At 38.3% G+C, this 14388-nt stretch overlaps 1 protein-coding gene across 1 annotated transcript in view; it reads left to right on the forward strand.

Annotated features, from left to right (window-relative positions):
• Positions 1-14388, forward strand: part of ADAMTS18 (ADAM metallopeptidase with thrombospondin type 1 motif 18) — a 79355-nt gene that overhangs the window by 42724 nt on the left and 22243 nt on the right. The window contains exons 13-16 of the mRNA XM_051805972.1: positions 5501-5673; positions 7544-7674; positions 7814-7937; positions 9005-9249. Of these exons, the coding sequence (XP_051661932.1) occupies positions 5501-5673; positions 7544-7674; positions 7814-7937; positions 9005-9249 (673 nt within the window). The remainder of the gene's footprint in view (positions 1-5500; positions 5674-7543; positions 7675-7813; positions 7938-9004; positions 9250-14388) is intronic.

Below are 14388 nucleotides of genomic sequence, written 5' to 3' on the forward strand. Positions count from 1 at the left end.
AGGGAATAATGTGTGTGGATATGTTTGTATGACCTTTTTTCCATGTCCAGTATGACCAGGCAGTGGCTGGAAGACAGAACTGTGTCCTGGTGCTAGAAAGCAGTGGCTGTCTGGAGACTTGCTGGAGTACAGAACATCTGCAGCCTGACTTTGTCCTTTTATTTTGTGACACTACATTTCATGAAATACCTGCAGAAGTAACGAAGCACCATACAGACATATTCACACCTAATAGTCTAAGAGCAAGGGGAAAAGGTCTTAAAAGCTATTAAGGCTTCTAATGAGATCATATTATCCAGGATAATAAACCAAAAATGTTTGAAGTCAATATCAAAATGGTTGTAGACAGATGTCTTTGTATGTCTGTCATGTTGTTGGCATCCTTTTATGTTTCGTGGGTCAGACTAAAAGTGCTGAACCCTGGAATTGTGTGCTAACTCATGAAACATTTCTGGTATTTGCATCTAATTGATTTCTTATCACTGTAAATGCTGCTATTCCTTAAAATGGTATTTCAAAGTAGAGGTAAAGTGTTATCTGACCAGCATCTTTCCCAAGTATTCAATTCAGTGCAACTTACAGGAAAAAAAAGGATGTCACTGTTTTATTTCATACTCAAATTCAGCAGGCATAGACACATGTATTCCTCATTGCACACAATAAAAACAGCATTTAAACTGCAGTAATAAAAAACAGAGAAAATATGACACAGTGTATATGAGGCTGTAAAGAAGCCTCACACCTACTATACAGTGCTGCAGTAATAATATCCACGCTTCATATACTATGTTATAGGAAAATGTGAGTTAGTTAAAATAGCCTTTATTACCCTCAGTCAAGCCAATTTTTGCAGATCCATAGCAGAGCATTTTCTCAACCTTTTCTGTTATTTCTCAGTATATTTTGATAAATAAAATTAGTTGGATAGTTTCTTTTATTAAACTGCTTAGCAAGAGAATGCAGGGTCTCAATTACAGGGGGATATATATATATATCTCACAGAATCACAGAATATGCTGAGTTGGAAGGGACCCACAAGATCATCGAGTCCAACCCTTAGCCCTGCACAGGACCATCCCCAAGAGTCACATCATGTGCCTGAGAGTATCAATATGTATATTTTGGTCTTCCTCTTTTGGTCCCTGTTTTCCTTGCTAAATTTGTATGTGTGCTCACTGTTCTTTGCATTTATTCATAAGCCCTCCCTTGCTCTCCTGGTGTTACAGGGGAATGTCCAGTCATGGAAATGGTTCAGTCTGGTGCACTGTTATAGCTGGTAAGGATTTCTAAGGTCTTCAAACAGAAGCTCTTCAAAGTGAAGTGTGTCAGTCCCTGTAGCATTATGCATTTAGAACTTGCAGTCAGAGTATTCTATCTGTTCTAATATAAGTAAAAATTGATGCAAGGCTCGATGTAACCAAGTCAGCTTGATGCCAGAACTGGATCTTGTTTACACCAGGTTTAATTTCATTGTATTAGTGATAACTCAGAGCAGAGACAAGATAGTATAATTCTCTCAGTTACAGTGATGGAAGGACAGGACTATAACTAAGCCACACAACAGTGCTCAAATATCCAAGTACCTGTATTTCCCATCACAGCATTTTGTATAAATGTGGAATAATAAGAAAAATAATACCATCCATTTTCAGTGTTACACCACATGGAACAATTTACAGCCTAGTTCCTGTTCATTGTTCACCTCTGTAGCAACACAGAAACACAGAATAATGATTCCTTTCTTTTTGAGCTTCTGAAACATATTTCAGATGTTTATGTGTTTCGGTACATATATGTATATTATTTTATATGTGATATATTTATTTCACTTTTTCTAATCCAGATTTGTGTAGGAGCTAATGTTTATTTTGTTCAAAAGTTTCATAGACGATTTTGGACAGCAAAATTTTGTAAATGACAAATAATGAAATTTCTGTAAGAGACAAGAACAAAGGGTGTGGATCTAGGAAGAACTGAGTGGACCTTAGAATGAAGTCTAAGTAATCGAATTCTTATGAACATCAAGGGAAATTGCTCAGTTTCTGGTGATTTTAAGGGTCACCCATCTTACCAGAAAGTTAAAGACAGGTGAACTACACAGGCTGTTGTGTAGGAAAGTCTTGTTACCTGTGTGTGTTTGTGAAATTCTCCTCTTGCAAATAATATCCAACCAGTTCAATTCCCTTTCTCTGGCCAATTTGCAGACAGCCCTTGTTGCAACACCCACAACAGTTTTGGGTATGGCTTTGGAATTGCCACCAGAGTTGTGCACACATTCACACCAACAAACACCCATGGGGGTCACCTGTAGTGCACAGAGCTGGGCAGATTTGCTAAAATCATTATGTTTCTGTAAATTGTCACAGTGTAATTTCGTGGATCTGGTTTTCATACACCACAACACTTTACAATTGAGGTGCTTTTCCAAGATAGAAATTGATTGCATAATTTAATAGTTTAGCTGGGAAAGAACCTGAAGAGTGCCCGAGAGATTTAAATTAATACCTAAATCATATCTGTGGGACTGCATCCTACCACTTCACAATAGTGCATTGTTCAGCAAGAGCAGAATGGAGTTATGGGCATATATGCAATCAAAATTGCTCAAACACATTTTAATCTTTAGGGTACAATATCTGTAACAGTGATTACAGACAATGCAGATGTAAACTGATGCAAAGTAATGATGCCATTTAAAATGCTTCTGAAAAATGATGACCGTGAAAGACCTTGTGGACCTTTCAGATTAATACAGAATAAAGTAGCTTCATGATACTATCCTAATACAGCCACAATATGAGCAGAATTGTTCTTACTTGAATTTAAATGATTACAAAACATGAAAAAAATGGGAGTCCAGAATTTCGATGTCTCAATTCCTTTGGTATTGCATAAAATACTTCCCTTGATCAGATTAATTCCAGGATTTCTCACTCTCTATGTTGTGTTCAGTGAATAGCACATCACATAAAGTCTGCCCTCAGAAGGACACTGCAGGATTAATTTAAGCTGCTCTTGTAACATTTTAATAGTTGAATCTTATATGAGGTGGAGTATTTACATCTTTGCATTTGTAGTCCTTTTCCAAATCCATCTTTGGAGATTGGGTTTTTTTCTGCTGGCCTTTCTCACTAAACTTCTCCCTTTTCCAGTTATCCTCAGCAAGGCCTCATGCATGTCAACCTGTGTATGCCAGCACTGGGGAGTCCACAGAGGGATGAAAGCTTTAGGCTGTGTCTGGATTAGGAGCACAGTACCACTGTAAAAATATTGGCATACCCTCCGTGTGCAAGGCATTCCATTGTAAGGGTGGCTCCATGAACAGTTTCTGGAGGCAGTCAACTCAAAATCTACTGGTGGTAGAAACATCCCCCCAGAATTGTGATTTTGTCAGTGTAGATAATAATCTTGTCTCAGAAATTTGGGTTTGTAGATCTCCTTCTAGTTTCCTGTGAATTACTTAACTCTTACTGACATCTTGTTTGTAAAAATGAAGGTGGGGAAGTTTCCATCATTCTCTAGCCAACAGTTTCAGTAATGGGAGTGTACTGTAATGTTAAAATGCTGTAACAGAGCTGGGAAACAGAATGCCTCTTTCAGAGCTTCCTTAGTTTGAGGGAATTTTATCCCATCCTCAAATGCCTGAGTGCAGCTAGAAATCATGATCAAGCCATAAATAATTCTATTATATTGCTTGTTTGGTGGCATTTAGTTGGAAGGAGTTTGCTTCTTTTCCTTACACTAGAGCAGATTTGTTCTCTGGAGCTGAAGGAGGTCAAAAATCATACATGTGCTGAAGCTGTAAAGAAAGTCTGTGGAGAATTGAGTCAGGACCCAAGGGTTTGGCTGCCTTAACTCAAAGCTCTCACCAATTGCACAAAGTCAACATAGATACTCCCTGACTTCACTGATGTTTCATATCCTCCCAACCCTTCATAGAATTGCCACCAACTAGGACAGAAAGTTTGACTTTATTTTAAGACTTTCACCATTATACCCAGTGTCAGTAGCTAGCAGGTGGCCTCAAGAAAAATCACGGGAAGTTGTGTGGTTTTTTTTCCACAGCACATTTTGCTTTAACCCAGTTTTAAATACAGCAGCAGGTGGGTTTCCATCTCTTCCTCTGAAATACTGTTTTTTTTCCCCCAGAATTCTGGAAAAGGCAGATACTGGGTATTCACAGCCGATTCAAAACGTAAAAAAGCAAGTCCCAGCTTGGTTAGAGGGTTAGACATAGGAGGGTTAAAATTTATAATAAAGCAAACAGAAGCATCTGGATTTTCTCCTCCATGTTCCACTGAACTGTCTCCATGTTACTCAAGGCATGATCGTGTCAAGAGGGTTGCATGGGATACTTGAGTGTGGGGAATAGTTATAACATAGTGTTTAGGGATTTAAACAAACAATACATTGCAAATGTCTTTTATACTATTATTATTTTAAATTTATATTGTTAGTTAATATATTACTGTTTTTCAATATCTTTTATATTATTCTAGGGTTTTTTTCCTTGTTTGTAATATAGGCAAGCTGTCCATGGAAGTTTATAGCTTGTCTTCCAAGTGTGTATGTTCCCTAATTTTTAAAAAATCATTATATAAATGAGTGCTAGTGCAGCTTTGGTACATTTCTTTTCACTTGATGCAAGAGTCATATAATACAACGAGCAGTTCCTAGAACTTGATGTTTTGAAGATTTGGCTCAGGACTTGCAGATGTGTATCTGAGCATTGTGAAACTGCACAAGTGACATCAGTGAATTCCTAAGTTGAAAAGTGCAGCTCTTGCATTTTGCATTGTTTTACAGTGCCTGTGCCCAGACCAAAGAGTTAAAAAATTAGTATTCAAATAATGTAAGATACTAGCAAAGTAATAGAATACACTCTTTCCATTCTGTCAAAAATGAAGGGAAATGCCCAGGTAAGGTTTGCTGAAGTGGATGTGACATGTTTAAAATTATCCCTGAATTCCAGCATTTTCCTGAAGCAGCATGGCCATGCACAGTCTTTGTTTCCTGTGTTTAAAAGAACATTTTTTCAAAACGGTTTACAAAAGAAATGAACAAGCAAATGTAATCATTCATTCTCTTTATGTTTGACCAGTGTTTTGTTATCCTTTATTAACTCTAATTGCAATAGGTAATTCTTTGCACATGTTCCTGGGTTACAGCAGAGTACAAAATAGCTCTATAACAAGATTGAACCAGGCCAATACCAAATAGCCCTATAAATTTAAATTACTGAAAACATGACTCACCTCAATGGTTGCATCTTTGCTGAGTTTGCAGTGATCCAAGAAGATAATTCATGGCAACTGCTTTGCTTGGTTTTAGGAACCGTGAAAATTAATGGCCCATGTAAGAAACACTGATCTCCCAGGACAGTCCATCCAGTGCTGTTCTTTGTATTCTCATACACGTGTAACATGCCAATCACACAAAAAGGACATTTTGCAAAAAATCATTTTTTTTCTCTTTTTTTTTTTTTTTTAATTTTTTTCAGGCCACAGTATGGTGGCAAATTCTGCCAAGGCTCCAGTCGTGTTTATCAGCTGTGTAACCACCAGCCCTGCCCAGCAAACAGCCTGGACTTCCGTGCCCAGCAGTGTGCAGAGTACAACAGCAAACCCTTCCGGGGCTGGTACTACAAGTGGAAGCCGTACACCAAAGTGGAAGGTAACTGTGCCCCTCTCTGAGGGACACCCAGGCACAGGGAGCCCTAATTCACCCGTGTTCTTTGGGCAAATATCACCCCGTGTAAGCAAACACGCACAGCCAGTTGGTTTTGTTTGAGATGTGTTTGCTTTCTAGCAGAGCTGAACCCAGCCTCCTGTGTGATCCTGTGTGGACATGCAGAACTGATTTGGGTTGGGAATCCTAATCCTTGTCCTCAGCGTGACTCCCTGGCTGTTGCTGCCCCCCTCTTTCATTTTATGTTATATTGGTTAGTCTGAAACCCAACCAAAACAATTTCCATGGGTTTTTCAGCATCTTCCTTCCTTTGGAATGTTCTCAGATTTCAAAACGTAACAGCAAGTCAACCTTTTGACTTTTCTGCTGGTATAGTCCCATGGCAAGTGGAAAAACAAACAATGTACTGGCATACATTTTTTTAAAGTCATCTTTTGCTAAGAGATCTTTATCAAGTTCAGATCTCAATAACTATTTATTCTTCTTTGTGCAAGCAAGTTTATTTTTACTTTATGCATCTTAATTTTGTGGGTATTTTGAGTCAGTATTCACTTTTATCAGAGAAAACAAACATTTTCTCCAGGTTGAAAGCCCAATTTGTAGCTGCAAATACTTGAATAAAAGCGTGTGGATTATATCACATTGCAGCTGCTTTGTTTAGCACCTGTACAAATTTGCTTTTGATGATAATAAGTATATAATTAAATATATATACACATACAAGTACATGGAACTTTCATTCATAGCCTGATTGTATTGTTTTCAAAAGTCTTTGCAGACAGTTTTGTGGGTATTTAGAAACCTGTGTCCTAACAGCCAATGTGAACAGAGGAAACATTGGATGTTGTATAATAGGCAGAATAATGCATCTTGTTTAATAGAAATATAGGTGGCCTACATTGGTTTTAAAGGTAGGGGCTGCATTTAGTAAAAGGAGCTTAAAACTGGGGACAATACATGTAATTTTCCAAAGTGAGGTGTCCCCCAAGTGACTCTGGACTTGAAAATGCCTGTCCTTGCTCTCTCAGCTGCTTTAAAAATCTCCCCCAAGATCTACATTTATAGACCCGAAAACATGAGCTCGTTTTCAAAAGTGTTACAGGTGCTTTTCCTCTCTAGAAAGGGCTATTGGAAATCCAGCTGCTGACTCAGGAATAAAAAGATACTATTTTGAATCCAATTTCATGTTCTTCGAAACTTAGTTGTGCGTTTTATTTGTTGCACTTACTGTTTGTATTAAAATTGTGATAATATTTACAATTGCATGACTGGTTTTGTCTGTGCAGAATTAACCAGCCCTTTATAAGCATAACACACCATCCATGTGTAAGAAGAAATTTGACAATGGCTGGGATTTGTTGGAGGAAAAAAATGCTTTTAGTAGGGGGAAATCTGGCCTCGGTCCTAGCTTTCAGCTGAAAATTTTCAGCTGATCATTTTACCGTGTTATAAGTTTTCCAAATTTTAACTGAACTTCAAATAAAATTATTACAGTCTCCCATTTCTCCTAATAAAAATGTAGTTTGAACCTGTGGAACTGAAATCAGGGCACAGCAGCAGAGCTGAGGCAATGTGCATGTTTTCAAGCTGGGTTTGAATTCTTGGTTCTGTGTGCAGACAAGCAAACCCACGTGTGCTTTTAATATAATATAGCATATTATAAGCTACTCTGTTTAATTCTATTTCTGCCCATCTTGGTGTCCTAAGATGTCTCCACGCACAATTAATCCTTGTAGCTTGTCCTTGAGGATTCACATGAAATAATAACAAGGTGATTTTTTTTTTTTCCTTTAAAACTGTGCTGCAGGTCTGCTGATGCTTCCTTGTCCTTTTTTGTTTGTTTGTTTTTCCCCAGAGGAAGACAGATGTAAATTGTACTGCACAGCTGAAGACTTTGACTTTTTCTTCGCAATGTCCAGCAAAGTGAAGGATGGAACTCTGTGTTCTCCAAATAATTTTGATGTTTGTATTGATGGAATATGTGAAGTAAGATAAAATTAAGTTTCTTACAATCCTATTGTCTATTTTTTTTTTTAAGTGGGCAGTTGACTCCTTTATGGAAAATGCAGCTGTTTCTTCAAATTCCCTTGTGTCTGAGTCCTTCACTTGTGCCTTTTGGTTGCAGCAAGTAGGGTGTGATCATGGACTTGGTTCCAAAGCTGTGTTGGATGCTTGTGGAGTTTGTAAAGGAGATAATTCAACGTGCAAGTTCTTTAAAGGCCAATACTTGATCCAGCACAAAGCTAATGGTAAGGAAAACTGTTCCACATCATCATCAACTCATTGCTCTGCTCTATCCCCATGTAATATATTTGACTCCTTGCTCATTTGGGCAGTGGCTGAGGGTCCAGATGTGAGCTGAAAATCACAGGGAGAGTGAGAGGAGAGTTCACATTTCTCCTGTTTCTTGGTAACACAAAAGCTATGAGCGTAAGTCTTGGTCAGTTGAACATTCCTCTTGTTTCTTAAGCCACATTTTCCCTGTACGTGTGAATTTCCTCTTAAAAGAGGTTTTAGTATTCAGACAAGTAAAAAAATAGCTGTCAGCAGCTCTGACTGCAGTGGGAGTGTAGAACATATAAAAAGCAATACAGAGCATAATGCCAAACATGACAGTATTTCCGTGTCTATTTTCAAATTAAGTTGCCTGGAAGCTGTCCAGCTGATTCAGTGGAAGATCCAGTCACTGGGAGGTGGACTTTTCTTTAGTGGAACTGTCACAGGCTTCTTGGGAAGTAATCTCACTGTGCTGCAGTTTCTCAGGCATAAAATGAAGATAAGATTTCTGTACCCAAGGGGGTATTTCGAGGGTCCATTTACTTCTGATCATAAGACATGTCAATACTGCAGTAACATAGGCCAGGAAATTGGTCAGGATATAGTAATAGAGCACTGGCTGGCAGCAGGGAGATCCTGTGGTATCCAGGGCTCTGTGAAGGCTCTGTACATCCCAGTGCATCTTGTCTGTGATGGTAGCAGTACCTTTCAACTGCTGTAGGGAACTACCAGGAAAACTTGGTAAAACAGTTACAGTGGAGCCACCTTCAGTGTGTTCTGCATTTTTCTAAGGTGAACTTGATTTTTCTTGTCTTTAATCACAAAGAAAAATTTCAGGGATTGAAATATCTCAGAGTTACTCTGCAGGCTACATAACATAGCGGGGTTAAAATCAGAACTGGTTTTTCCTTGTGAAAACTTGGTGGACCAGAACAGCTGTCTTAATTAAACTGCAATAATTTCAGATTGGCTCACAGATGATAAGCCACCTCTGTCTGTATGACAGCTGCAAACACGTTGCTTACTTCTTTCCTTCCAGACTACTACACGGTGGTGACGGTCCCGGCCGGAGCGCGCAGTATCCAGCTCCAGGAGCTGCAGATCTCCACCAGCTACCTTGCAGTCAGAAACCTGGGCAAAAAGTACTATCTGACAGGGGACTGGACAATTGACTGGCCAGGAAAGTTCCCTTTTGCTGGGACAGTTTTTGATTATCAACGCTCTTTTAACCATCCAGAGAGTCTCTATGCTGCAGGACCGACTAATGAGACGCTGGTCTTTGAAGTAAGATTTCTTCTGTTTATTCTTCCCCTGATGTCCATTACAGAATTAATAACGACAGCTGGAGCTCTGCACTGGAGCTCTCAGCAAGATTAAAGAATAGTGTTGAGTCACGATAGCATTCAGACTTAATTGTGTGGTCCCACTGGATTGAAAGGCCTTTCACTGCTTTATCAACGTCTGGAGTTTAGTAAACTGTCACAAACTCAGGGAAAAGGAAAGGGCATAAAACACACCGTACAGCATCATTTCTCAGTTGCTGCATGATGGTGATAGAGATTATAAATGCATGGTATACAATAAAACCTAATAATGTAAAAATTAAATGTAACATTATGTCAACAACTCAATGGTAACAGGTTCAAATAACGCTTCTGAAACTGCAGGTGCATGGAGCAGTTTTCACATCCACCTTGGAACACAGTCAAAGTACCACACATAGTTTCCTGTAGAATTTCCCTTGATTCAGTTGTTTTATTATATATGTTTCTCTCACAATCAAATTCGTATCACCTGCTTTGTCTGCCAGATGTCCTGTGTTGAAACTATAGTTAGTAGAAAGGAAATTTGGTACTTACATTGTTCGTTCCAGTTTTACAATTTCAAAATTGGCCACTACTGCTGCTGTTCTAAGGATAATCTCTTCCTGCATTGGTTTACTTAACTGGATTTTCTTTTAAAATGCAGCAGAACATCTGAGGGTCCATTTCTGGCTGAATCATTGAAGTCTTTGCTCCCTGTTAGCTCTGTTAGTTTGCCTGCTTTGTTGGAAAGCTCTGACAGGTCTTTGGCTTTGTAACTCAGCTGTTATGTCTGTTTTATGAATCCTTCCTTCCCTGTGAGAAGGAAGGAGTCCTCTCCAGAAGGGATTCAGTTCCTTCCCACCCCTTCCAGCAATACTCAGGCTGGTGTAGTGCACCTGGAGAGCAGGGGAGCGAGTGCTGTACCCCCTGTCTGAGGCAGCATCTGCAGTCCTTCCCCCCATCCCCTATCCCTGTCACTGAAATCCACTCCCTGCAGCCTCAGCAGGGAGCCCAGATCTCTCCATCCCACCTCCTTACCCAGCTTGGTTCTGCTGAACCAAGAGAGAGAACAAGCACAGACTGTGACATGAAATATATTCTTCAAGGATTGCATAAACTTTCACAAGTATCCAGTAAAGTGTTTATTTGGAATGCTGAAGAGCTTTACTGTTATTCATACTGACTGAGTAATGTACTTAACCGTGGCTTTAAGAGCCACTGAGGGCCATGGACCATGACCACATGTTAAAGCACTTCAGGGTGAACACATGTTTTAGAATGGACAGTTTGACATGGGCAAAGGGTGTGTATTTTCACAAATTGCCATCATAACTCTCAATGCCTTTTTAAAACATTTTTCTCCATTGAAGAAATTCATTTTGGGTATGTGTGTTAGCAGGGATCTTCCTTTAGTCCAAGGAAGAGTTTAGTCTGAAAGTTACAGACATGCTCCCCTGACTGCAAATCAGCTCTAAAACAGCCTTACACCAGAGAAACAACCACACTTACAAATACTGTGAAATGTTAAGCTGAGCTCTCAGGAATCTTATTTGTCATAACACAAAGTAGATTTGGGCTGTGTTATTATGGAGTTAAAGTATGAATAATAAATCTCCTGCAAGACGACTTGGCTGCATATTCTGCACATACTTTGCAGAATAAAGATTAAAGAAAAAAATTTTAATGCCAAATAACACTTCTATTTTCATCCTATCAAATTATGCTAAACTGTTTTATTAAGATGTAACATTTAACTGGAGGCTGTTTCTCCTTTCAGAGCTTATTTAAGCTTCCCTTGTATTTTTATTGAAATACCTACACCACTGGCATTGGTAGCTAGGGATTCTGACTGAAAATGTTACTGTTATGTATTCCCCAATTATGGATATCTATGAACTGCAGTTAAGGATTTTTTCCCTTTTAATAATTAAAGCAACATTCAACAAGCTGAATTGTGAAATAAAATGCCAAATTTTGTATTCAGAGATCTGCATTAATTATGATTCACCAGTAACTCTAAGACTCAAAAATGCCAATGAAAACTGAAGAAAATATACTTTGATGAGAAAGCACACGTATTGCTGAAGATCTGCTTGGAGCAGTAATAATGAAACAAATCCTACTTCCACTATAAATACCAGAAACTGATAGAAGGCTGAAAAAAGGAGTGTTTAAGCATAATACAGTGTAGCTTTGTTTTCATTTTTATCTCATCTGTAATTTTCAAAGAAGCATACGGGAAAAGTCATGCCAGCAATTTTTTTATTCAATTAAGGTTTTGATAAGATAAGGTTTTCCAGGGTTTGGACCTCAACTTCTTCCTGTAATCTTTAGATTCTTTTTCTTCATTTTGTAATTAGGTTGTATTCAAATGATATTTAATACTTCTTTTCTAGATTAGGTTTGTTGATATTTTCTTTTTCCCCCAGAATACTTCAGTGTGAGCCCTTGTAAAAATGCACACTGCAGGTATTGAGTAAATAAATTGCATGTATAAATACAGGAACTTTTATTATTCAGGTGGGCAGAAAGTATAAGGTTTTGTAGCTGTATTTATTGCCATTCCACTATGACTGAAAGACAGATTAGCACAGCTTGTGCCCACTTCATTCTGTGGTTATAATTTCATTCCACATTGGTGTGGTGACTCAAATGGCTCAGGTTTTCTGCTCCATTTCTGCATGCAAACCAATCTGTGTGTATCCAGAAAGCTCAGGTTATGCATGTCCTTGGAGCAGCATTCCCAGCAGAGGATGGGACCAGGCAGGTCTGGCAAGTCTGTGCTGAAGGCAATCACTTCCTTTGAAATGCAGTCGTTCTCCAAAATATTTTCTTGAAAGAGACATCTGAAGCGTGTGTTAAGAGAGAAGGAGGAGATGCAAACAAGAAAGAAAAATATCTTTAAGTTCCCTATTGTCTGGCATACCACAAGTTCAGCCTTGCAGTTCTGTGAAATGGTTTGTATTTCTGTTTTCTTGTACAGTATGTTCCTGAGCATCTACTTTTCTGTCAGGCTTTTCAGTAGTTCAGCTGAGCACGTATCATTAATCAGACTTTGAAGTCCTCAACACTATTCAAAAATGGGTAAGAGACAAGAAAAAGACATAAAAAGTGCTTTTCTTACTTACCCTAGAATTTCACAAAACCCCCTCCCCAGCACATACATATATTTATATATATTTATGTATATTAAGTGTATGTAATTATGGAAATGGGTCATGCCAGAAAAGACAAAGGACAGACAAAATCTGTAATTTAACTGGGTTGTGGGAGAAGAAGTACAAATTATAGTGGCTAAATATTTTTCAGAAGAGGAGGAGAAAAACATTGTGAAGTGAATGTGGAATTAAATATGTATGACTGGTATTTTCTGAGCACAACTACAGGAGGGGTAAATGCATGATGAGATTTTAGGATTCATCAGGATCCTTTCTGGATTGTTCAGGAATTCATTTCACATGTGGAAGCAAGGGGAAACCAGTAAAATGGTGTCCTTCAGAACTGGTGTGTCAGTGCCCCTCTGAAGTTAATATTAGTAGTGTTTTGGTGATTGTGGGTATTTATAAACCAGTAACAGCTGAAATGAAAAATATTCATGGATTCAGAAGGCAGTTCCTGAAATAGCCCAATTTAGATTACATGAAATAACAATCACTGGTCAGAAATATGATAGTTAGATGCTAATCTAGGATGAGAAATTGATACCAGCCTTTTAAAATACAGTTTCTGTAGAATATTTATCTCATCTTAAATAGAAATAAGCTGGAATTTTTTTTTTATTGTAGTTGAATATATTCAACTCATTTATCTGTCGTTTGGGTTTAGGTAATCCAAGGTCAGCACTTCCAATTTAAAGACCTTGCCAGTGTTTTTCTGTTAACTGAAAAATATTTAAGTTGGGGAGAAACAATCAGTATATTTATCACTCATTTATCCAGCTTTGCAAACAAGAGCTGCCAGTGGGCACCAAAATCCTTTGGAGAAGAGGCTGGCAGAGGCCAAGGGGCATTGCCCTCACAGGGCTCTGTCACTACAGAACTCAGAACTCACTTGTGAGATCCATTTGGTGAAATATTCACCCTCCACAACTCACTCAAATCCTGGGAGAGATTCTGAAAGAGCAAAAGAAACTGAACTATTATGTGGGCGTGAAAAACGCTGCATGGCCAGGGATTGATGAACTGACTTAGAAACACAGGAGTTTTATAGTTTGGTTTTCCATGCTATCAATAAACAGATGAAGAATTGACTGATTTGAGAAGTCAAATATGATTTGAGAAAGCACTGTAAAGTTTTCCAGGATGAGACAGGATCAGTATCCTCACTGAAGCTGACCTCAGTCTTGCTGAATCAAGAAATTGTGAGATCTTTGTGGAAAAAAAAGAAGAGTTTATTTTGACATCAATAAGTAACAGATGGAAAGGATGCTTTGTAAAGAGGCAGACATCCATGGGAAGAGAAGGTGAACGGAGCTTCAAGGCAGGAATATGTCTAATTAAATCCAGGATATCACTTCCTCTTTATCAATAGAGTAAAACAGGAGAAAGGAGGCCAGGTGGAATGGTTTTACTGATGATGTAGCTGCCACTGGGAGAAAGCCAAGTTGCAGTTATAAAGGATTACATTTATTATTAGCTACTAGATGATAAATTTGTACTGATTTCCCCTAAAGAGAAAGTAGGCTAAAGAGAACTAAGATGTGCTTATAAGATACAGATGTTGATGCAATACAATGGATAAAAGGGTTCTCCTGTAGTGAGGAGAGATTAGCTGGACAGTGTCCCTGAAGGTTGTACATTTAGCATGTGAACAGTGAAAAAATGGAGACACTATAACAACGAAGATAAATTTGAAACAGCTGAAGTAGAAATGAGATCATGTAGGACCTTTCAAGGATACTTCTTTTTTTTTTTTTTTTTCCTTTTAATGACCTTAGTGGACTTTCTTGAAAAACAGTAGTTTGTCATAAGCTTTTAGTTAGGATTGTGTTTAAAGTTACTTTAGAAATATTGAAGAGATAAAACCCCTTTTGTTTTAAGGTTTGGCTTAAGTACTCAGTGGGTAATTCTTCCTTTACTGCTTTCCAAACAGGTGTTCTCTCACTTTCCTTTGAAGCTCT

Source organism: Manacus candei, unplaced genomic scaffold, assembly GCF_025592945.1.
Source record: "Manacus candei isolate 608988 ecotype Guabito, Panama unplaced genomic scaffold, ASM2559294v1 h1tg000065l, whole genome shotgun sequence".
In the NCBI taxonomy this organism is placed as follows: Eukaryota; Metazoa; Chordata; class Aves; order Passeriformes; family Pipridae; genus Manacus; species Manacus candei.